At 48.0% G+C, this 23,892-nt stretch overlaps 7 protein-coding genes across 7 annotated transcripts; 1 reads left to right on the plus strand and 6 right to left on the minus strand.

Moving 5' to 3' along the window:
* Positions 1-1,030: 1,030 nt before the first annotated feature.
* H6S33_011903 (uncharacterized protein) lies at positions 1,031-1,378 on the minus strand (the record flags this gene model as incomplete). The annotated part of the gene is made up of 1 exon (XM_044843256.1): positions 1,031-1,378. One exon carries the CDS (start codon positions 1,376-1,378, stop codon positions 1,031-1,033), a length of 348 nt encoding a protein of 115 aa, XP_044695571.1.
* A 2,501-nt stretch (positions 1,379-3,879) lies between these two features.
* On the minus strand, positions 3,880-4,498 carry H6S33_011904 (uncharacterized protein; the record flags this gene model as incomplete). Its single annotated transcript, XM_044843257.1, has 1 exon — positions 3,880-4,498. A coding segment is annotated over one exon (619 nt), but the record flags the coding sequence as incomplete, so codon positions are not given.
* Positions 4,499-8,262: 3,764 nt separating this feature from the next.
* Positions 8,263-11,133, minus strand: H6S33_011905 (uncharacterized protein; the record flags this gene model as incomplete). Its single annotated transcript, XM_044843258.1, has 5 exons — positions 8,263-8,895; positions 8,959-9,273; positions 9,328-10,337; positions 10,401-10,461; positions 10,537-11,133. The coding sequence occupies 5 exons, from the start codon at positions 11,131-11,133 to the stop codon at positions 8,263-8,265; spliced, it is 2,616 nt and encodes an 871-aa protein (XP_044695573.1).
* Positions 11,134-12,929: 1,796 nt separating this feature from the next.
* Positions 12,930-15,273, plus strand: H6S33_011906 (uncharacterized protein; the record flags this gene model as incomplete). Its single annotated transcript, XM_044843259.1, has 5 exons — positions 12,930-13,019; positions 13,070-13,211; positions 13,482-13,672; positions 13,737-13,848; positions 13,907-15,273. The coding sequence occupies 5 exons, from the start codon at positions 12,930-12,932 to the stop codon at positions 15,271-15,273; spliced, it is 1,902 nt and encodes a 633-aa protein (XP_044695574.1).
* A 1,261-nt stretch (positions 15,274-16,534) lies between these two features.
* H6S33_011907 (uncharacterized protein) lies at positions 16,535-17,490 on the minus strand (the record flags this gene model as incomplete). Its single annotated transcript, XM_044843260.1, has 3 exons — positions 16,535-16,660; positions 16,756-16,886; positions 16,980-17,490. 3 exons carry the CDS (start codon positions 17,488-17,490, stop codon positions 16,535-16,537), a joined length of 768 nt encoding a protein of 255 aa, XP_044695575.1.
* A 1,758-nt stretch (positions 17,491-19,248) lies between these two features.
* On the minus strand, positions 19,249-21,695 carry H6S33_011908 (uncharacterized protein; the record flags this gene model as incomplete). The annotated part of the gene is made up of 2 exons (XM_044843261.1): positions 19,249-19,512; positions 19,566-21,695. The coding sequence occupies 2 exons, from the start codon at positions 21,693-21,695 to the stop codon at positions 19,249-19,251; spliced, it is 2,394 nt and encodes a 797-aa protein (XP_044695576.1).
* A 768-nt stretch (positions 21,696-22,463) lies between these two features.
* H6S33_011909 (uncharacterized protein) lies at positions 22,464-22,940 on the minus strand (the record flags this gene model as incomplete). The annotated part of the gene is made up of 1 exon (XM_044843262.1): positions 22,464-22,940. The coding sequence occupies one exon, from the start codon at positions 22,938-22,940 to the stop codon at positions 22,464-22,466; it is 477 nt and encodes a 158-aa protein (XP_044695577.1).
* Positions 22,941-23,892: the final 952 nt, after the last annotated feature.

The following is a 23,892-nucleotide window of genomic DNA, read 5'->3' on the forward strand; positions in this document are numbered from 1 at the left end:
CCCAGCGCTTCCATCTCAGATCCAATGTCACCGGCATTCCAGCAAGGCGGTTGGCGGAGGCTTGATCAATTGAGTTGTGGTATGCCTCATACCATCGGATCGCTGCCTCTCCTTCCATCAGGTTGCCTGCATATCGAATCTTAACCTCCTCAGAGGTAAAGGACAGGCTCTCAATGGAGAACACATTCTCACATTGTCGGATGAAGGTCTCCACTTGCTCCGCCTTGCCCTGAAACTTGGAGGGTGGTGGTGCCTTTGGTTCTCGAGCTCTGGTGGAGGTAGAAGGGTGAGAGGTGGCCGGAGGTTGATACTGCTGGGACATCATAGCAAACAAATCCTTTTGTTGCTTCTCCAACTTCTTCTTAAGGTATTTCCGCCACCCTCTTCTATCACCACCTTCTGGTTCCGAGTCTGAACTGTCAGAACTGTCTGAGTCTCCAGGAGCAGGAGCGCCGGCCGCAGGAGGTGGAGGATTCTGGTTCCCACCGCTTCCACCCTGTACATTTGCTGGAGGGGGAGCGGCGGCCGCAGCAGGAGGGGCCACAGGTGCTACCGGTGTCAGGTTGCTGGCCAGTGGTGAGGTTGCTGCTGGTTGAGCGGCTCCAGACATAGTGAACCTTCCCGGATTCCTGGCTAGTGGACTGGGAGGTCCTCGGCCTGCACCTGGGTAGTGTTCTCCCTCAAAATCAAAGGATCGGTCGGCTAATCCAAGGAATGGGTTTACTCCTGCAAAGCAGCTAGGAGGTAAGGGAGATGCTCCCACCGCTGGCTGGACAATAGGAACAACTCTCCTAGTGGATCTGACCGGAAATGCTGCGAAGGGACTGGTCTTCCGCTGCATTGTCCTGGTGGCTGCCCTGGACGAGGACCTGGAGCCTGGATTTGGTGCCGGAGTTGCTGGTCTCCCTACCACTAGCCTTCCTTCATCAAGGGCTTTCTGTATTTCGGCAACAAAGTCTGGTGTAGTTGCCGGGTTTGTCCACTCAATCTCCATGGCATCGGCTCCCAGTTCATCTCTCTCCGCATACTTTCAGAGTTCTTCCTGTACAGAGTTGACTTCATGCCTCATGTACTCAAGAGCCTCTACCATCAGAGCATTCTGTGCTGCCTGGCGCTCTTGTACAAGGAGTAGTGCCTGACTGCCCCGGGTCAACTGATTCTGCAGGCTGTGCTGGAGGTAGGTCTGGAGCTCTGTGAAGAACTGTTGGACGGAAATCTCGTCGGTATCCTGCCAGGCAGGCTCACAGCCGGGAATGTAGGTCTGTAGAGCGGTCCTGGGCTTCTTGACAAGCTGTGTCTGCCCGGTGGCATCAAGCTGGAGGGGCACCGGCTGCCATTCAATCTGAAGGGGTGCATCTGGAGCCGGGAGGGCGGACATTTTGTATAGAGGAAGAATAATCTGAAGGTGACTTGAGCCTAAAAGATTATCTGTAACGGGGGTCTCTTCTAAGAGAAATAGAATCGGATAGAATAGAGACGGCCGTGCAAGATAGACAATCAGGTTGCAGATTATTCAAAGATACTATCGCTAGAACTCATTAATCTTTTAAGGGCTCTGCTACCGATAAGAACTTGGTTTTCTTTCTGATGAAGACTGGAGAGAACAGGACTGAAGGGCGAGAATGAACCTGAGTACTTATACTCCGAAGGCCTCTGTTCTCTGCTCCTAACTCCTTTACTAAGTTCCGGTGGGCCTTCCCTCAGTACCGGAAACAATACCACCGCTACCCCGCTTTTCTCTAAGCGTCAGCAGGTGTTTCCGATACCCAAGGCAACCACCCTTAGTCAAAGCCTTTGTAACACCTGCAGCCTTGGTTGCCACACAACCGAGGACCTGCATGAATGAGCTGCCGCTCAGGTGTAAGCTCAATCATTGCTGTAGAGCTTTCGCTTATTGTAGACTTCCCTAGCATAGTCCCTGCCCTTCGGCGGACTTACAATGCTCAGAGGATGCAGTGGATCACCGGGCAATCAGAGCTTCACTCTGGCCGGTCTTCTAGTCACTGGCGAGGCATAGACTCGTCAGTCATTGCTCCCATGAATAGATCCTCTTCCTAGTGCCCGGAATGTAGTTACTCTAACAGCTGGTAGCTAACCACACTGCCGGTACTTGCATATCACCGTGCAACTGGCTTCTAACAATAACTCTCAGCATGTAACCGGGCCCTGTGTGTACTCATACACCAGACAGTTGAAATGGCTCCATTACACAAGGAGATTCATACTCGACGTTGACTGAAGAGACCTTGGAGACTTCTACCTTTGTAGCTGTTAGCCGAACTCTGAGCTCTGCGTAGTGTACTCTTGTGGTCGGGTACGCATCCCTCACAGGTTCCTCCAAAAACTTCTGTTTTTTCTCCGGTTGGGATGCTCTCCCTTCCTGCCTTTTTCTTTTCATATTTTTTTTGTTGTTTTCCATCAGTGACAACATAGCAATCTGGGGATACTCCTGACCTGACTCATCAGAGTCCCCTTCTAAAAACCCATATCAAAATCCATCTCAGATTCCGATCCGTGTTCTCGCACAAATGCTTGCCCAGTGGAGTATTCTGCCGCAGCGGTAGCGGCCGGCTTCCTAGCACGGTGCCTCATACGCTTTCTCTGAGGTTGGGGTTCCGGTGGTTCCATATCGTGGTCGCCATCGTCATCGCGGGTACGCTTTCGGGAGAAAGAGGAGATAGATGCACTACTGTTAGCATCCGAACGACACCATTTCCAAAGATGACCCTTCCGGCCACATCGCACACAGACGCCATCGGTCTTTCGCTGATCTCGGACCGGCTGTGGACTCCTTTGGTGGCTTCATCGTAGTCGTGGTATATTGGCTTATTCCCCGACTTGTTCTTGCTGGTGCTCTTCTTATCTTGCCCTTTTTCTTTCTCCTCAGTCTGAGCCCTACCCTTGATCTTAAACCCCTTCTCCTTCTGCCGCGAGTTCCCGCCATTGTTCGACTCCCTTCCTCTCGACTCCGCTTTCCCCAACATCTTCATCTGCTCTTGATAAGCCTCATGAGCCTTGCCGGCTCGTTCCAACTGTTGGATGTACTCGGAGTCGTCATCGGTTGGATCGAAGCGTGAGTGGCATTCTCGGATTTCATTTGGTAGCCCTTGGAGCAGGGCGGCGTGATAGGATGCTCCTTTCATCTGAGCATGCTGATTCATGATCTCCATTCTCGTCAGGTAGTCTCCGATGTTAGCAGAGTACTTAAACTGCTGCATCTTCATCGCATTCTCCATAGCCTCCTGAGTCCTTAAGAAGCGTTTCCTGATATCCTGACGGAAACGAGTCCAAGTAGCGTAGTCCACTGCTGCCGGTCCTAGCATCTTGGTCTCGATATATTCCATAAACCATTCCTTTGCCAACCCACACGTATACGTCCCAGCGAACAGTACTTTGTTCCTGTCCGTTCGGAACTTCTTGGGCTTCTGCTCGAAGTAGATCTCGCACTCCATGAGCCAATGCCGCAGGTTATGCTTTCTGGCATTATCGAACTCAAAGGGTATTTTGGCGAGCGAATCTACCATATCGTCGTCTTCAGGCGGCGCCGAATTCCGGTTTCCGCCTCGGTTCATTCTCCAATTCTTCCGACCGTGCGACCATTCACTGTTATCGTCGTCATCGTCGTCGGAGGGTTCTGGGTCTCCCCCAAAGTTTCCCCTTGGTGGGTTTTGTGGGGGTTGATTTCCACCATTCCCGCCGACTGGAGCAGCTCCCACCGGTCCTCTGCCACTATTGCCCTGCACTGGGCCGGCATCCTCCGGTTGCCTGCCTCCATTTCCTCCTACTGGACCAGCGTTTCCTCCTACTGGGCCAGCATTTTCAGGTTTCTTGCCATTGCCAACAGGAACCGCTTGAGGGGCATTAGGATTAAGGGAACACTAACCATGGAGGGTGCTACCGACATATGTTGTCGTAGTCGTTCCTCCATTTCGGCTATTCGTTGGTTTCTTACGTCATCAGACTGCTTAAATTGTGCCAACAGTTCCCGCTGTTCCCTTTTTTCCTGCTCTCGCTCTTCTCTTGCAACTCTCAGCTGTCGTTCCGCCTCCAACAGTTGGTTCTGGGTAATTCGATGGTTACGATCCAGAACCTCGTGGTCGGCGGCTCGTGCGGCTTCCTGTACTTGTCGAACATTTTCGACGAGCTCAAAGAGCGATTCGAGATATTGCTTCTGGGCGATGGCTTCTTGCCGTACTTTCTTGTCCAGGATCTGCCCACTCCCTTGCACTTGTTCCTGGAGGTTTTGTAGCTGCTGCCAAACGGCCTGTCCAGCTGTACCAAGATACCTCATTTGTGCCTCATGGGTATCCAGAAACTCCTGCATGGACCTCGTAAACTGGGCTTGAGCAGAGCGTTTACTCGTTGACCTAGTTTGTGTAGAGGGTCCTCCCTGGAGTAGGGGATCAGGGCTAACAGCCCCAGATAGTACCATAGCGTCTTCTGCGGCCTCGTCTGTTACGGCCGAGGTGTCTATGAAATAATCCCTTCGGGTAGCCATTGTGATAGGGGATAATGATGATAGTTCTTCTTTGAGGTGACTTCGTTACTCCAAGTGAACTTGTGAGTAACAATATACCGTGAGGGATGCGTACCAGACCACAAGAGTACACTACGCAGAGCTCAGAGTTCGGCTAACAGCTACAAAGGTAGAAGTCTCCAAGGTCTCTTCAGTCAACGTCGAGTATGATTCTCCTTGATCAGATACGGGCCCCGCGAGCTACGTTATCAACAAAGATTCACTAGAGTTAGCGTATAGTATTCGACCGTCTTCGACGTAATAGTTCAGGTAGAGTTCGAAGTCACGATAGACTAAAGTAATTCCAAAGGTATAGTCAAATAAAGTTGTAACTCGCGTATCAACGATTTATATTGTTAAGACTCTGATTTCGCCGATGATGGTTTGGCTAGTCAGTGAATGACACAGTATTTATATCCCTCGCTTATGTCTCGAGGACCCAGTCTACTAATAATACAAAATACACTCGGGGCATGCCCGAGACCCTGAAAAACAACCAAGAACATTTAACTCCTAAGTCCGTAACCCAAACTCCTAAAGCCGCTGAAACCCCTCAACCTATTTATATACTCTAATGCACGTTTCCCTGTCGATGTTTCTTCTCCATCGGCCGTCTGGTGGATAATCGTCAGCATCGGTTATTCGGAGGTCTCGGACGGCAAGGCTACCTACTCAGGCCTCTTCCCACATCGCTTTCCCATATAGCAGAGTCCTCTCATGCCCACAGGTACCGCCGATAGGTACTCGGTCGGCTGGCAGCTTGCGCCGATTCACTCCGAGCGGTCCGATCTTCGATCCGATTGATTCCAGCTGTCCCTCATATATCCACCGGTACCAAAACACTCCCCTCCGGCGGTTTGACGCTCCGGGGGTTATTATTGGTGTCGAAAACGTATTTTTTAACTAGGAAAACCGCAACTCCGCATTTGGTCGCATATCGATCGCACCGCACCTCGTGGGTGCGAACCGGAGTTGACATTAGCGTACAGAAGGTATTGGGGTATCTGCTAGCCTTTCTCTCACTCCCGTAAATGCTTGGCATGCCCGTAACACTAACTCTAGTGAATCTTTGTTGATAATGTAGCTCGCGGGGCCCGTATCGGATCAAGGAGATTCATACTCGACATTGACTGAAGAGACCTTGGAGACTTCTACCTTTGTAGCTGTTAGCCGAACTCTGAGCTCCGCGTAGTGTACTCTTGTGGTCTGGTACGCATCCCTCACAACACAGTTGAAATGGGTCCGTTACACTTCCCTGGTATAGTCCCTGTCACTACCGGCGGACCTCGAATGCTCAGAGGATACAGAGGATCACCGGGCAATCAGAGCTTCCCTCTGGCCAGCCTTCTAGTCACTGGTGAGGCATAGACTCGTCAGTCATTGCTCCCATGAATAGATCCCCTTGCTAGCATACAGAATGTAGTTACTCTAACAGCTGGTAGCTAACCACACTGCTGGTACTTGCATATCACTGTGAAACTGGATTCTAATAATAAGTCTCAGCATGTAACCTGGCCCTGTATGTATTCATACACCAGACAGTTGAAGAGGCTCCGTTACACTGAATGATATTTGGAAGGAAATAATGAGGGCACTGATTGAGAGTATGCCTAGAAGATTATGAGCTGTAATAGAGGCAGAGGGAGGAAATACAAAGTATCAGTTTAATCTAATTTACTATTGGTTGCTGCTTCATTGAGGTCAAATTTTGTTGTCTCGTGAGGGCGGACGCGCTCCATTGCATCCCTTTCCGGCACCCATGGATACATGATTAAATATTTATAATTGGTCTTCGATTTCGAATATTACTTGAGACATTCGTTCATACAATACGGGCGCTCTAGTAGGGACCTTTTTGCCCCCCATTCTTATAGTTAAACTTATTAGTCGTCAAAAGCCCCGAAAGACATAAACGTAAAAAAACATATTGTGGCACTTTTCGTACAGGTGCTCTCGCACATATTTGTTTGTGCTTGAACGGCCAGTCGAAAGCACCCAGGTGAAAATTCCTTAGCAAAAATTCATAAAGGACATCTAGTCGTAACCTCTAAGGCGGAAAAGGCCCGTATGACTAGAGCAGGCCTAGCATCAATTTATATTTGACGTCAATCCAATCTACAAGCGCTTGCACTAAAAGCGATGTGTCCTCAAAGTAGATGGAGTTTCTGTTTTACATGGTTCTGTTTTGTCCCGGTTGTATCACGACAGTAAACACTTATAATACTTGTTCAGGGATTTCCTTCATTTAATATCACTCGATGCCTGGAGCCAAGCAATCTTCTAATCCCGGTTAAGTAGAAGTGGAATCAGAATAAGTGAAACTTGGCCACAATTTGGCCTTGGGCTCTCTCGTTTACAATCAATTTTGCAGAGGGTTATTTGTTTCCTTGCCTGAGGCCCCCCCAATGACCCTTAAGATTTTGTGAATTTGTGGTATTATGCAGGGTCAGGGTTTCAGCCTTCGACCAATCAGAGTTCAAGGAAAAGAATTACTTTCTATCGAGTGATAGACCATGAAATACGGTTGCTCCCGAATTCCATGCCAGCGATAACCAATTGTTAGTTTCTACGAGCTTATAAAGTTAGATGTTTTTCTCCGGCTTACTCTTTGATTTCTCCAGCTCATAAGCACCTATGTAAACCAACAAGTATTTAGGTACCAGGTACATACAAATTATCGAGGTGCTGACTGAGTACGTTCGGTTCACCGTAAGTGTGGATTTACTCGATAAAAACACATAGTGCTCGGGGAGTCTGTCTGCTCTAGTCAGACCTCTTGTTTCGGCTTTAAATTGTGGATTTACTCTTTCTAATCAAAACAGGTCTGAGCACGAGACAGATTTACTTTACTGTGGGCGTATACCCCGCTACCAAAAGGACAAAGGGCGCTTCTTGGAAATTCTCCCTGGAAAACATACGTGGATGTAAACGAGCTTTTCCTGCTCTCGTCAAATTGATTGATCGTCCTTATATTCTACCGCTAGTCACAGTATCGCTCTTGGATAGCATATGTTTGTCGAGCGATAGAAATTCAAAGGGCATACATATGCGTTTAAAAAGTTTATTTTTGGAAACGGGGAGGACCGGTTATTGGACGCACCAGATCCACAATACCCCAAGATCACCTTCTAGTTAATTCTTATAAAGTGGGCAAGAGTGAGAAACATTATAAAAGATAGCAGAAGAATTATTGATGTCAATTCAGGTGCGTATGGAAGCTGCTAGCAGCTCTTTGCTGGCTGACTATGGATCTTAAGTAAAATGCATGCCAGTATCAGTGAGGGTTCCAAAGTACAGACGAATGCATAAACAAGGCCCTTACTGAAGTATCATTGCCGACATGAATGTAAGCCTGCGTGTGTAGGTGCGTATTTGTGCGTGAATTCCTGGTACTTGAGTTTCAGAATATCGAAGCGATATTTGAGAAAGAGTTATCGCCAGAATTGAAGGAGTTGCAGTACAAAATTCTGGTGATAACTACTGTGTACGGCCTGCGGAGTTTTCTCAAACGTGTTCCCACAGTTCTCGCCTTCTCCAGTGCCGGTCAACAAATCATATGCCTGGTGCTTGATGAGCTTCTCCGCAAGGAAAGGTCCCGGTTACATAAATACTTCATTGGCTGAAGCCGCTTTAACAGTTCAAATCGGTGACGGCTAGCAATTAGGTGAGGGGACGTTGGATTCAAGTTGCAGTGGGTTCTGGAGGCTTATGATGCCCGTCCGCACTTGCTCTTTTTCTTAGTAAATTTACATCAATAATTCCTGTTCATCCTGTCCTATCTGTCCGTTCGTTCTTTTCTTCAGGTGGTACGTCTCCAGATCTTTGTCGCTGACCAAGCTCGGACTACCCACAAGAAGATCGGCGCCTTTAGCGCTCTTCGGGAAAGCGATAACATCTCTAACGGAGTCCGTTCCTTGAAGGACAGCTATGAGTCTGTCAAATCCCAATGCAATTCCTGCATGTGGGGGACAGCCGCTGTCTAAGACCTTCAATAGATGGTCAAACTGATGAATACGTGAGGGGTCAACTTTAAGCACACTCTCCAGCACATATTTCTGGAGTTCCGCATCGTGAATTCTGCGGCTGCCACCTCCAAGTTCAACGCCATTTACCACAATGTCGTAGTGTTCTCCTCTGACTTTCGCTGGCGCGGAAGCAAGCATCGCCAAATCCTTTGGATTTGGCGCTGTGAAGGGATGGTGGGTCGACGAAAGCCCGGCAGTACCACTTTGGCCGGGTTCCGAATCTGAACTGGGAGAAAAAAGCGGGAAGTCTATTATCCAAACGAATTCGGGGCGTTCGGGGGTTTTTATAAGGCTCTCGCGTTGAGCTCCAGCAAGCAAGGCGGTCCGAAGAAGACCCAATTTAGTGCTCCCACCCTGGATTTCACCATTAGCAGCTTTTCCATTTTTCAAATAACACAGCTGCACATAATTACTTACCGACCAATCGCCCTTTCTAAGCTTGATCAATACGATACAACCAGGAGTTGCCCAAATCTCTCTGTTGATTTCCACTATCTTTTCTTCGTCGATTTTGGCTGCTACTAAATCTGGGTGAAGATGCGCCGAAGGATGACCGACCACATATGATAAGAAATGATCATCACCCTTGCCTTTATGAGTCTCTTCAAACGACGAACGGAGTTTTTCAATTTGCTCTAGGTCAGAATGCCGATCAGTATGGAGGCAAATGACTTCAATGTGTTCATCCTTGTTTTTAACCATATGTGGAAGAATGCTGGTAATCTCGTTGATCTATAAACTGATTAACATCATCCTTCAGTCAAATGTCTTCACAAAAAATCTCACCTTCGTCTTAGGAAACCTCAGATCAGGTTTATCACTCCCGTAGAACTTCATTGCATACCACCATGTCATTCTCTGAAACCCTCCACCTAGATCGATACCTAGCGTTTCAAACCAAATATTGTTGATAAGCTCCTCGATGACACTCATGACATCTTCCCCAGTTGCAAACGACATTTCCAAATCTAACTGGGTAAATTCTGGCTGCCTATCTGCCCGCAAATCTTCGTCCCTGAAGCACTTGGCCAGCTGAAAATAGCGAGCCACGCCACTTGCCATTAAGATTTGCTTGTATTGTTGGGGTGATTGTGGCAGGGCATAACACATCCCTCCTCCGTTCTCTTTGCTTCGGGTTGGAACGAGAAATTCACGAGCACCCTCAGGGGTGGATTTAAATAGAAGAGGTGTTTCAACTTCTAGGAAATCGTTTCTTTCAAGGTGGTACCTGCATATTGAGGCAACTTTAGCTCGGAGACGAAGTGCCGAATATAGAGAATGCTTTGTTCGTAGCTGGAGATGCCGTTGTTCTGGTGGGAAAACAGTATCCGGGGTATACACCAAACCCTCTGTAACCGAATTGAGCTTTTGGAGGGATTGAAGGTGAATTTCTAGGAATGTCGGGGCTTTCCCTACGGCGCGCTCTGAGGGATACCGTGATGAGAATTCACGCTTGACAAGAGTCTTAGGGGATGTTGCTTTAGATTCAAATTCCTCCTTGTTTCTCCTGGTAGACTCTCTCCTGAAAACTTTACCAGTTAGGGAAACTGGTGTGAAAGGAGCTACTGATAGTAAGGTCTCTTGCGCCTTGATTTGGTCTTCTGTAGGATCTTCAAACGTGTTGGAAACGATTTGGACTTGGAATTTAGGACCAGAATGAAAGTCGAAGAAGTTTGCAAATGTGAGCTTCTTGTTCATTATCCTGCAGGGAGTGAGAAATCCGTGCATTGTCACTACCTCTTCGGCGTCACGATGTGAAAGATCTTTTACCCGGTGAGTCGCTGGAGGAAAATTAACTAGTAGAGGTGTTAGCCTCATGGATCGCAGGATTTAACAACTTTAAGAAAGGGCCAAGTCACACTTCGAAGCTACACCCTTGAGTGTAGATGGGAGCTCGGTAGGCCAAGAATTGTTTGCGTCCTGCTTAACCAATGATCATGAGAATAAGAGCAAAGCAGATGTTTGATCGTGAGGCGTGATTGTGATTGTACGTACCGTTGCAGGCTTCCCCCAAAATATTGCTTTACGCTTTAATCCCTCTGGTGTCCTTATAGATTCTTGAAAATTTTCTGACATCTCCTCGGAATCATTTATTTCTCTCTGGATATCTCTTCTCGTATCTGAAAGCAAGGACCTATAACTTTTCAAAAACTCTTCGTCTGCCTGTTTCGAAAGCAAAGGATCAAAAGGATCTGCTTCAGCAGCTTTTTTTAGTCGAGCTTTCGCAGCTGATACGAAAGATTCCGCGTCTAAATTGGCTATTGTGTCGGTCATAACAAGAGGATGACTCCGTTGAGTTCCCTCAGGATTCGTGACATTGGCGTCCGGTTCAGTTTTTTTCTCATTCGGCGATTGCCTCTGTATGTCTTCATCTTCTGCAGTTTTCCGAGAGCCTGGTCCCTCAGTGGAAGAGGCCCTTGATTGCAATGAAACAGCAAAACCACGAGCCGAAGGCCTCCCTATATAAGTAGAGCTTGAGTGCCGTAACAGGTAACCACTATGTGGAATTGGGATTGATTGACCAAATCCAGAAGGAAAGATTCGTATGCGGCAGCGGAGGCAGATTCGTGATAGCGAAGCTTGCATTGACATATTTGTCGTCCAATCTTTTAAGTGACAGACTGGGTGCTTTAAAGATCTTTCACGCACAGTGATATAATGTTATGCCACCAACCCTAACCTCACATACTCCGTTACTTTTTTCCCAGTTCTTGGCCCCGCAAATTTGCCGCTGGTGCCCCGCGTCCGGGTAAGCTATTAAATCTCAGAGATATTTAATCTATTCGTGAGCCTCTTCATCACATCTTTTCTCCATATCCTTCCAAGTTCAAAATGTAAGACACCCACCTTCCAATAGACTCTTTACGCCCTATGCTAATAGATATTCTACAGATGATGAAAGCCTAGCGTGCAGTCTATGAATCGGTTTCCCAATTCTTCCCGGGGGTACACTCCGCCTGCTCTTTACCGACAGGTTGGCTTAAGGGTCCTCTAAGAAGAATTTCGGGTTAACCATGAAATAGGCGTTCGAGCACACCCTCCTTGTTACAAGATCGGACGCTTCAATGGCATCTCTGAACCAGATCTTGGAAGGTCTAATTGTAATATTTGTTTCTTTCCTAATAAATGTAATTATAGTCAGTAGAATTACAATGTATTTCTATATCATTTTCACTCTTTGCTTTCCTGTGACCATCAAAACTTGTTTTTTTGCCTTGAATTTTCTGATGAGGGAATCTTGAATGCCCTTTATCACTTCGCAGACTTGGTGGAGTCCTAGGCGAGAACATCCTTTGACTCAGTATATCTGTTGCGATAGAATAAAAAGCAGTTAAGAAACACAGGTCGATACGGAAGCTCCAGTATCGACCTGACTCTCAGTGGTTTGTGCATATTAACACAACTACTTTGGTTTTCCACTCGTTGTGGACTCTGAAAAGAGTTCAACAGGAGTACTGCCACACCGTCATAATGTCACTGCTCATCCTTTTGTCCAGTTACTAGAAAACCAGATGCAGGAGGCTGTGGTACCGCCACACCCCGTGCATGGTTCAACGGCCAACGGCCAACGAACCACTCCGGATCAACCTCCAAAAGCTCCCTAAGCCAACGCAGCATCTATCCCGCCTCAACCTCCTCCTTCTAACCCTGCAGTAGCAGAGCCCCCCTCCTCAACCACTCAACCCCCCCTCTCCCCTCCCCCCCCGAAAGTGGTCCTCCATATCAATAATTACACCCTCCCTATCGCTTACCTCTAAATAATTGATCCTGTGGTTTAACCCAATCTTACCATTTGTTTGGCAACCTCCCTATTGCGCTGTGAAGTTAGTGACATAAACCGAGTGCCCAGCAACAGCCAAACCCCTACCGTAACCTCGAGTTGTGCTCCGGCTTGGTTGTACCCTCCTCAATAACAAATACAATCTTTGCGCACTCGTTGTCAACCTTATTCTCTGTCACAATCAACCGACTACCCATAGGGCGACTATACCGGAGGTTCCAAGAGGTTTGCGGAAACCGACAGCAGCCGGTGTTCCGCGAACTGGGATCTGCCACATCAGTGCTTCCCATCTACAAATCCTCGGAGCTCAAAAGCTAGAAGTACATACTCTTTCACATTACAGCTTGATAAGTGATTGCATTCAATCCACCTACTCAACAACTACTGTTAGATTTCTCAACGCAAGCCTCGTCGGAAACTCATCAACGGAGACAACAAGAAACCATAGACAAGTATACCTCTGTGTGTAAGACTCGCTGGAGGGTTCAGCAACACCGGCAATCAAGGACCGAGTCGTTGCGAGTTTCGCCGAAGAATCAGCAAAGTGTGGAGAATATACTATCGGGGACGGCGACGCAAGGACGTCGAAGATTTTGGGAGCGGAAAGATGGCTACCTCCTTTGAGAAGTCGGTGAAGGCATGTCTGCTCCTCCAGTTGTGCGAAGCATTCTCTGGCAAAGATATGAATTGCGGGATGGTTGAATAATTAGAGAAATCAGAAGTGCTATCATATTGACTGCTTGATAGGGAGCAACCAAGGTTAAACTTGCGGCCCCGAAATCCAAATATGTCGAGCACATTCTTGTCGCGACTCATGCGGGCGAAGCTGGTATTGCGGAGGTTTTCCGGGCGCTAAATAACCGGGTCAAGGATCAAACATGGACGGTTGGTTATACCTAAACTTATTTAAAACTACAGCTAACGAAAATTTCCGGTAATATCAGATTGTCTTCAAGTCTCTCATCATTGTCCATTTAATGATACGTGAGGGAGAGCGGGAGGTAACGCTCAGATATTTACGAAAACACCCACGGCTTATCACAGTTAGCCATTACTCTGATGGTATTCATACGCTCACTCCTTTTTTCTTCCCTGATTTGCTAGCTTCTTTACCCCATATAGCAACTTGACCATTCTAATTAAAATCGATTCCATACAGCTCAGGAACAAGGGAGAAATATCAGGCATTACTCTCAATATTTACTCGAGAGGGCAAGGACTTATGGAGACGTCAAAACAGACTATGTGAGGAGTGGTGAGGGCAGATTAAGAAAGCTAAGTATTGAAAAGGGGCTTTTGCGGGAGGTTGAGTGCGTCCAGGCGCAGATTAAGGCGTTGTTGAAATGCACAGTAGGGTTACCTCTCTTATGTCTGCACTAGCTATCAAGACGGTTCCACTAACACTACACATTAGTTCCTGGAAACAGATGTTGACAATGAGATTTCTTTGCTAGCTTTCAGATTGCTAGTTATGGATCTCCTGGTTTTGTTCCACGTTGTGAACGAAGGCGTTATAAATGTCCTGGGTTTGTGCCCTAACACTTTTCAATACTAAGAAAATGAGTTTTAACCGCCTTGCGACAGAACACTACTTTGAAATGTCGCGCATTGATGCAGAGCGTGGTTTGGAGATTTACAAGACATTTACCAAGCAAACTGCAGATGTTGTAGAGTATCTGCAGCAAGCAAGATCAGTAGAAACAGCTACCCGTCTTCAGATTCCCAATCTCAAACACGCTCCTACAAGTCTTACTTCCTCATTGGAAGAATATCTACAAGACCCTGAATTCGATTCTAATAGACGGAATTATCTCGCTACCCAGGAAGCAAAGAGAACTGGGAAACCAACTCCTGCGACTGTCAAACCAAGCTCGCCGCCCCCGCCCAAGGCTACTGATGCACAAGGCTTCCCAGCTGCCGCGGCGCCTAGGGCAGCTGAGTTGGAGACACCAACAGCCGAGTTAGATGCAACAGCACCCAGGGCTGTTGCTCCAGATCTTATTGATTTTTTTGAGTCCATTGAATCAGAACAAACTCCTATGTTTGGAAATCAGCAGGATGTATCCCAGATGCAAAATCAATATGCTCAGCAGTCCGATGCAGCTTTTATGGCAGGGCAGTCATCTTTTATGGCACAGCAACAATTTCCTTCTCAAACAGGAGCAGCATACCCTATGGTGTACCAGGCCCAAAACCCTTACGCACAAGCTCAACAAGTTCCGGCCCCAATGATGCAGGCCGGCTCTCCCCAACAAGTTCAAACAAACTTCACAGGGGCCGGTTTTGGTGGTTACACCCCATCGGATCAAACCGCGGTTTCTGCTCCCCCGATGCCGGCACTTCCACATCAATTTTCCCAGCAAACCTCTACCTTCACTCCGCCTCAGAATCATTCCCCAACCTTGAGTCTCTCTACGGGTCATACGGGTCAAACGGACACTAATCCCTTTCGCCAGTCCATGATGATGACTGGCTCTGTTACCTCAAACCAATCTGTTAGTTCATACGCTACATCACCCCCTACTCAGAAATCCACCAACCCTTTTGCGAGGGCTGCATCTCAAACATCGCCCACCAGTTTGACTGCTTCAGCTCCTGCATTTCCCATTTCTACGCAATCAACATCGTCGTACAATCCGCAGTCTCAGCAGTCCATGCCACTTTCTCAGCAACCCACCGTCCGTTCGATGCCAACCGGTACCAACCCATTTGCCCGTAATCTTGCTGTTAGTCCGAACCCAACCGGCTCTTCCGCCGCCTCTGCAGCATTATCGATTCCCTCGACAACGGGTGGTACCAACCCATTTAGACAATCCATGATGGTGCAGCAACAGCAGCAGCAACAGCAAGCTCAAATGAATGGAAACTTTTCTGGGCAGACTGGGAGTATGGGTGGCTGGGAAAATCTTGAGACCATTCCGATCTTTCCTCGAACTAATAATTCTGGCTAAACGCCAAACGGTGACATTGAATCGATTGGGGTTAATAAATTGTTTCAAAGCTTCCTCTATTGCCATGAAACACTCACTATATGATGAACAACTCATGATCCTTCCTTCTTGACCAATATCGCTTGGAATATGGTTAGGTTAGGACCGTTGTTCCTTGGCCATGGAGGGCGTAAAATCTTTCAATTATTCTTTGTCGATATCTACTTTGTCGAGTTATTTCGTTTGTTTTCGTTTTAATCGGAACGGTTTTATTGTTATGTGTGTCCAATCTCGATGGCAATGCATTGGTTTTACGTACATTTGTTGATAGGTTCGATTTCACTTTGATCTTTATTACTTCACTAGTAATGCATTAATGCCTGTTCTTGTTTCCTCGTGTTCTTCAAAACTCTCCTTTTCTATTCATAGGCCGTTCACCAACCTCTTCCACGGGCTGAATGCTTACTTCCGAAAGTTTGAATTATTTCTGCAGGCTCTTGAGCTGAAGATTTTATGTGTGTTCTTTGGGCGTCCGTGTCTAGTTTGCATTTGATCTTCTTTCTTCTCTTTTTTTTTCTTTCTGTTTCTTAATTTAGCTTTTGTGGCCCTCTCTCCGCGTGTGGGATTTTGCTGAGTGGGGAGAAAGAAAGAGAAAAAAGGGCAAATTGGAGCCTTGCAATTCAGTTATCGCATGTCCGTCAGGTGTAGATAGTCAATCCCGCGGTGGTTCGGGTTCCTTGCGATAGTCTAAAAATCGAGTGTTTTAATGTAGAACCCATCGCAAGCCGGAGGTGAGAAGAAAGCAGGGTGATGGGTGCATATGTTGTTGACTCTCACCAGGTAACGAGAACTGCCCACCCGGATCAGAGGAGAAGCGCACCGAGTGACCTTTCATGACACAATCTCTTTCCCGTCGGTTCATCACACGTACACATACATGTAGCAACGTTACACGCTCAAGGGCAATGGCAGTGTTCCAGAGCCCACACAACGACGAACAAGCACATACAAACCAGAAGCAAATCATGATATCTCTTCCGCACAATCCATTTCTCCCCTGTCGGTCACAGCAACAGCAACAAACGACTGACCGATTGAACTGACCACGCTCTAGTAGTTGTTATGTACATTACCAGCTCCGCCCTCGAAGCTCTCTCCCTCTCTCTCTTTCCGCAGCCAGCCAGCCTTCTCCCGACACTCTCACTGCTGCCAAGTAAACGCAGCATCCGGCTTCTGTATCGCATCGCTCACACCCGTTTTAGTTCCCGGCGCCGCGCAGAAGTTAAGCAGAAGCGGATTGTGGTGGGCCTTTAACCTTCCTGAGCTTCTCCTCAAACTTTTCGAATTCGCGGATCGCGATCTCTTCTTCCTCGTCGAGGACTTGTTCGACGCCTTTTACTTCTTCGATCTGGTGGGAGTGTTAGTTTCAATGATTATATTATATATGTTTTTTATACACCCGGGAAAGGCAAAGGGAAGGGAGGGGGGGGGGGAGGTACATACATAGTGCATCAGCATGGACTCGATTCCGTTCTTCAGCGTCACAGTCGACGAATCGCAGGTCCTGCAAGCTCCGCGGAGCTTCAGCTTCACCATTCCGTTCTCGAAACCTCGATACTCGATATCGCCGCCGTCTACATACACCCACACCACACATTAGCACTTCCCACCCAACCCACAACAAGGCGCCAGCAAAAAGAAAGTAAAGAGAAGGCACAAAAACCCACCCTCCTGAATCGACGGCCTAATCCTGGTATCCAACAACTCCTTCACCATACTCACAACCTCACTATCCCCCTCCTGCGGCAAGGTATCCACCGCGCCGCTCGTCCCCTCCACCACCACGCTCCCGCCGCCCGCCAGCGCCTCCGTAATCAGCGCAAACACCTCCGGCTTCACAAACGCCCAGTTGGCGCCCTCGGTCTTTGTGATTGTGATGAAGTCCGGGCCGTAGAACACGGCGCGCACGCCGTCCACCGCAAACAGCTTCCGCGCGAGCGGCGAGTTGTGGGTCTCCCGCCCGTCGAGATACTCTAGTGACGATGAGCCTGCGGGCAGCACGGGCGTGCCGGGGATGAACTTGAGGGCGGAGGCGTTGGGCGTGATTTCCGTCTGGATGAACATTGATCTGCGGAGGAATGCGGGGGCGGCGGCGGCGGCGGAGGGGGTGGGGCGGCGGAGGGGGAGGGTGTGGAGGGTGCGCAGTAGTCGCATTGCGGAGGTGAGCGGTCGTGACATTGTTTTGAGAGGTGTTTTTTTTAACAAGTTCTCTTTTCGCACTTTTTCTTGAAAATGGTGGGAAATGGGGGCGAGGGGCCTTTAATAGGGATCTAGGGACCTTTTTGATTTCTAAGAAGCTCAAAGTTTGAAGGGTCCCACGGCGGGTGGCGTAATGACGTTTTCGGTAGCCACTGTGGCGCTGCAAGGGCTAGCCGACGGGCTGCCGGTTTGGTCATGGGCTGTCACTCGGCGCAGGGGGGACCCTGGACGGCCGAGTGACAGCTGTGAATGCAATGTAAGGTCGTACCTGCAGAACAGTATTCTTGAATTTAATTACCGAGAGCTGACAATACTCTGCCAAAAGAAAGAATTAGACTCCTGTAGCATTCTAGTGTACAAATAGGATCACTGCATTTTACAAAGTGACTTAGGCAGTGATTCATGATGGGGTTTGAAATAATTGCGGCAACATATTGTAGTAAGGGTTGGGGTAGAACTTCAAATGAATCCCTCCATAAACCCCACACAAAATGCAATATTTATATAACTCCCATCTCTCTAATTCTACCACCATAGATCGTCTTTCTAACTCCGCCCCCATTAACTACAGGAAGTGAGAATATTCAAGCATACAGGGAGTAGACACCCCCAATCCGACGATAACGCCAGTAGCAAGGATAATCCCTCCCGGTCTTTCGGCCACCAGCTTGGGTCTTTACTCAGCGAAAGCCTCTCTCGAGCCATCCGTACCCGGTTCACTCCGAATACATACACCGCACTACCAGCGATGGGGATCTGATACAGACCGGTAGACCCGTAGACCCGTAGACCCGTAGACCCGTAGACCCATTGTAAAGAATGCGGCGGTCGCATATCTAGTAGTATCGGAAGGTTGCGCCCCGATGAATTGGCACAAATACTGGACGTCTTATCCACCTGTGCACCGTTCGTGTTGTGTGCACTCTCATTGGAAAAGCTTTATGACCTACCTTGGCACTGTTGACGGTAATATAATGTATAAATAAGATATCTAAGTAAAAGGGTCTAATTGAGGTTCTATTCTCTTCTGTAATCTATACATAATTTATGGGATTCGAAGCCGGCAGACAAGCCAAGAGCAAACCAGAAATCCAAAGCTACAGCTAGAAGCAAGTACCGACCCCCTACCAAAACCATGACCCGCAAGATGCACCACAGCTCCGTAACCAATAAACGAAAAACTCCAAATTCAAAACTTTTTTGCGAACAGCCAACTACCAGGAGATCAGATGCTGTGAGGGCCATTCGTGTCCATCAATACTGAGAGCAGAGAAGAAGGGCGGTACCAAAACAGGAACACAGACATCTACACCCCTTACCCCTACAGGCAGAGGGCTTGAAAACTCTGAGCGTGCGGGAGATGGCAGTGGGGAACGCATTTCTGCAATTCCCCTGCTCCTGTTATTATTCTTTCCGACAAAAGAAAGAAAAAACTATATACAGAGAAAAGCAAAGTACAAGTCCAACTGAACTGCATGTATGGATACCAAAAGAACAAACTCAAAAATAAAATTTGCATAGTACAACCAAACCCCCACCAAAAAAATAATAGACGCAGACAGGACTCCATAAAACAAAAATACAAAGAGAGAGATTATCACGTTCCTTCTCTACAATAAGGTCTGTGGGTAAAAGAAAAGGGTTTTGCGATGCAGATATCTTTACAAAGCAAAGTCATTTATCGAATGAGGCATAAACATAAGCAGTTCCGTTTCCGTTTGGCCGCCGCGGTTTCCTTTAGTCCATGGAAATTTGAGTAAACCTGCGTAGCGGACTCCCAATCTTGGGCGCAAACTGCATGCTCTTTCTCCGCGCCAGCAACAGGTTGTGCATCAGCACCGGATTTGTCTCGTCCGCGACTCTATGTGGAAGCTCGGTCTGAGGAAAGACGATTTTTCTTGGCATGGCTTTAGGAGTCTTAGACGTGAGGTTGTTTGCGCTGTCCGAACTAGAGCCTCCGGGGGTCATCGAGAGAGCTTTGGGCTCCATAGATTTACGACGCTGTGATTACGTTAGCAACGGTATTACTTTCTTGAGACATGAGTGCTGCTTACTCTGTGACCACCCCTTGGAACATGGTCCAAGTCTACTGGGTAAATGCTCTCCTCAACCCACGATTGTTCATCCTCACAAGCTGTCACCCAGGCAACACCGACGCAGAGCACAATACCTTTGCTCTCCTTGACCTTCTGCAGCGTCCTAGGACTTCCATCCTTGAATACTACGTGCGTGATCCCAACTTTGCGCTCACCCTCTCCAGGGGCGCCATTGGAATTGGGGTTCCAGTTCCAACTCTTGAGAACCTTCGCACCGAGCCCGCGTAGCGTCTCCACAAAGGCCGCGCTAGCATCTGCACCTTTTGCTGTGTACACATCCACAAACACAACTGCGCCAGCAAGCACGCCAGCCGGGCGGATGACATTACTTCTTGTAGAGCTCTGTGAAGACGATTGTGACGAAATAACGTTCTCTCCATCTTCATTCTCGTCTTCTTCGTCTTCGCTAGATAGATCATCGTCGATGGAGTGCATCTTGACTGGGACTCTCATTGTTCTTGATGGACTCTCAAATGGTCCCACAGGGTTAGCAGGCGCATCAAGAGTTAACAAGAATGGATCGATAGGAATCGAAGCATCTGATTCTTCAAAGACCGGAGCTTCCCATTCCTTGGGTGTAGCGATCTGAGGGTGGGGAAATAAGGTTTTCCTTTCTGAAGGCTGGAGATTAATATTGGCAAAGGGATTTCCCGTGAAAGGGGCTGGAGACACTTCGTCCTCCTCCTCGCTATCATCTTGAAGACTAAAAAAGCCATAACTGCTGCCACCTTGCGTTGGGCTCTTATATTTTGTTGGCGAAAGCGCGATTTGTTCCATCAATTCGCTTTCGTCTGCATCATCCATTTCGGTATCTCCTTCTGCGTCAAGATCGTCATTCTCCGTTTTTTCACCGAGAATGTCATCATGAACTGGGCTCGGGGGCGTGGATGAACGGGCCATCTCTTTGCGCTCAGGTTTCACCGTTGTAGGCTCATCCTTTGCGAAGATTGTATTTTTCTGGGCCGCAATATCTTCAGGTGTCCTGTGAATCTGTACACGCTTCTTGGGGATTCGCGTTGGTGATCGGCCAAGATTATAATCTTCCATATCCATCCCTAACTCATCCTCCGACTCATCTGCCTTGAACACGATTGGTATCTTGGGCCTTTTGGCAGGGCTTTTGATACCAGGTCTTGATAAATCTGGAATTTCCATCTTCAAAGTGACACTTGGACCAAGTTTGAGACCAGTTTTAGTTTGAATTGCAGCAGCAGTAAATGTAGAAGGAGGCGGGCGCCTAGCTGGTGAAGTAATTTCTGATCTCGGCCCATCTCCATTCAACTTGGAAAATGGGGTATTCGCGGTGGTGAGCTTAAAAGGAGAGGTTGGAGGCCGTCTTGCAGGGGAAGTCAGTGAAGCGGTTAAATCCAGTGGCTTTTTTGCTGACTGCCCAAGTCCTCGGACGGGCGAGGATAGGCCAATTGGACGAATAGGTTTAGCCGCAAGTTTAGGAATAGGACTGGACAATTCGTCTTCCATGTCTGGATCATCAGCACCCCTAGGAGTTGGCAGAGGACGGCGAGCCTTCGATGGTGACAATGCAGGCATAGGATCAAACGCTGAGCTGATATTCATGTTTGTCGTGGGAAGCCGCAGCTTAGTCGCTGGAACACGGAGCGGCTTCACCGACAGCGCACCCATCGAAGACATAAGCTCGTCTGTCTCGTCCGCATTTCTTTCCGGCTCAGCTGGGGGCTCCTCTCGTCTCGGGGTTGCGGGTATGAGATTTTCTTTGTCGTCGTTGAAAGTGACTTTCTTTACCTGTTTTGAGGGCGCAACTATAGAAGACTTCTTTGCAACAGCGCCATTCTTAGTGGTTTTGCGCTTTGGTGCTACCAGTGTACTGGCAGCACTTTCAATTGCTCTTGAGGGTGCTGCTCTCTTGGTTGCTCTTGTAGCTCGTGGGGCAGTACTGTCTGTAGACGCTGATAACGACGAGTTGGTTTCAATGTCAGCAATGGCGTAAGCTTTACGTTTTTCGGCTACTGTCTGACCTTTCCATTGGTATGGAATCTTATTCTCGACCGTACGATCTTCTGCCTTTGCACGTGCACGGGTCAGGTACCGACGTGCTTGGGGTTCTGCCATTGTCGATGTGTATGTATGTTGGTGGGTTGGTGGGTTGGTGGATGTGAACACAAGGTTAAATAATTTTTTTTTTTCTGAATTGAAGAATGCTAGTGAGGGTGTGAGGGAAATTGTTGATAGATCCGGGAGAAGGATTTCTATAGGTGGAAGAAATAGGTGGTATGGCAGAGGAAGGATGGGAGAAAAGAAGGAGGGAGTGGATAGGATAAGAAGTACAAGATAGGTAGATAGGATGTGGGAGGGGACAGCCAGCAAGGCATGCGTTGGATAGCCTAGCAAAGTCCCAGGAGTTTGTTGATAACCCGCGTAAGTAACCACGGCAACGCCAACAGCGGGTAGACCACCTAGTACCGGGGTCTAAAATATTAACACCCTGGCACTGTACCCGCTCGTACATATCGCTTGGTTACCCGGTTACGCAAACCCCAACATGCTGATAAAGAAACCGATATCTGTAAAGCTCCCCCCCAAAAAGAAATCCCCGTAGTTCTCCGATATTAGTTAACTCTTATTCCGATTGCTCTCCCCTTGAAAGAGAAGGAAGAAAGAAAGAAAAGAAGTATCATATATCCCATCCTGGAGAATACATTAACATTATCCCCAATTTCCAACAAAAAACACTTTAGGTTTTTCTTTTTCCGCCGTTTCCAAATTCCCCACACACCACACATCGTTTCCGTTTGCGTAACAATGGCTGCTTTGGCAACTCGAAACAGGAATTAACTTTTCTCATACAGCAACAACGAAAGGACAGCAAACAACAGCACCCTAAAAACTCTTCTCTGGATCACCGCCCGGCGCTGCCACCTCCTCCAATTTCTCAAATACTCCTAACCTCTCTGCGGCTGCTGCAATTTCATCCGTTGTCAGACTGTGCCGATCCGCATGCTTTTCCTGCCTGATCATCGTTGCCAGAAATCCTCTCTGGTTCTTTAGGATAGCGATCTCCGCCTCCAGGACTCTAATCCGTTCCTCAATGCTAGGAGAGAGCTTTCTAGGTGACTGCTTTGCGAGGGAGGCGATGGTGTCACGCTGGTATCTAGGAGTCGGGTGCGGCGGTTGGAAGTGAAGATGGGAGTCTCTACTCCAGTCTCCCCGTGTAGAACGCCGGCCACCGTGGGCAGAAGAGAGCCGTGATGGGCTGGATATCTGCCCTCCTCCTCCTGAGAAACCGGACATCCGGCGGGAAGCTGACGATGATGCGGAGAAGCGGGGAGGCGTTGAAGTCGACCTGTAATGCTCCATTTGGATCCCCAAGAAGTGAATATGCAAAAAAAAAGAGTGTGTAGGGATGAAACAAAAAAAACGAAACGGAGCGGACGGGCAGAGGCCCCCGGATGGACCAGCAGCAGCGAGGTATGAGTTGCAAGGAAAGAAAACAAACAGACGAATGAGATTAAAAATCCCAAAGGGACCGTCTTGACGAAGTGGTCTACTCTTCTTCTTCTGCTGCTTGGAACTTCTCCTCGAATACCACCACTGTGTATGTTCGAAGGAAGGGAGAATAGGCAAAGTAGGCGGAGGGGTCGACGACACACATGCCGTCACAAAAAAAATAGCTATTGTGGTATTCTAATTCTAGTTTTAGCTTTCCAGCATGCACCTAATAAACGAGAAGCGGCGGCTGGTGGATTCTGTAAAACATGCTCGTGCACGCACTGGGTCTTTTTGTGGGTAGCTTTGTTTCTTTTGGGACCACCCATGGTCTTTTTAAATTACCAAACTTTCTCTTTTGGGGGGGCAGCAGTCCATAAAAAGAATCTTTTGTGGTGCAGGAGCATGTTTCACTGGGTACACCAGCCGCTGCTTCTTGTTTAGGTTGCATGTGGAAAGCTACAATTGAAATTCAAGATGAGTCTGTGCTGCAGGTTGTCCGGCGGGAGCTATGACTGCTTCCAAAACCAACCCTTAAAAGTGACATGGGCCTATCCATGCAGGCAAATTAGAGAGCTCGGAAAAAAAAGGAAAAAAACCTTGGCTTTCAGTCCTACATCTAATTGGATCACAGGCGTTATGGTGGGGTACATAGAGAGCTGGGACTCTTCTCTATCCAGGACTCTATCAACGAACCACACAACCGGAAATTGAGGCTGCAGCGGATTTCCAGATTGCATGTTGGATGCTTCTTATTTCCCGAGATAGCGGGCGAACTCTTCGCTTGTGCCCTCGTGCTTAGCGCGATATATCCGCTATGGAC

This window comes from Morchella sextelata, assembly GCF_020137385.1.
Source record: "Morchella sextelata strain SCLS chromosome Unknown scls_7, whole genome shotgun sequence".
Taxonomy (NCBI): domain Eukaryota; kingdom Fungi; phylum Ascomycota; class Pezizomycetes; order Pezizales; family Morchellaceae; genus Morchella; species Morchella sextelata.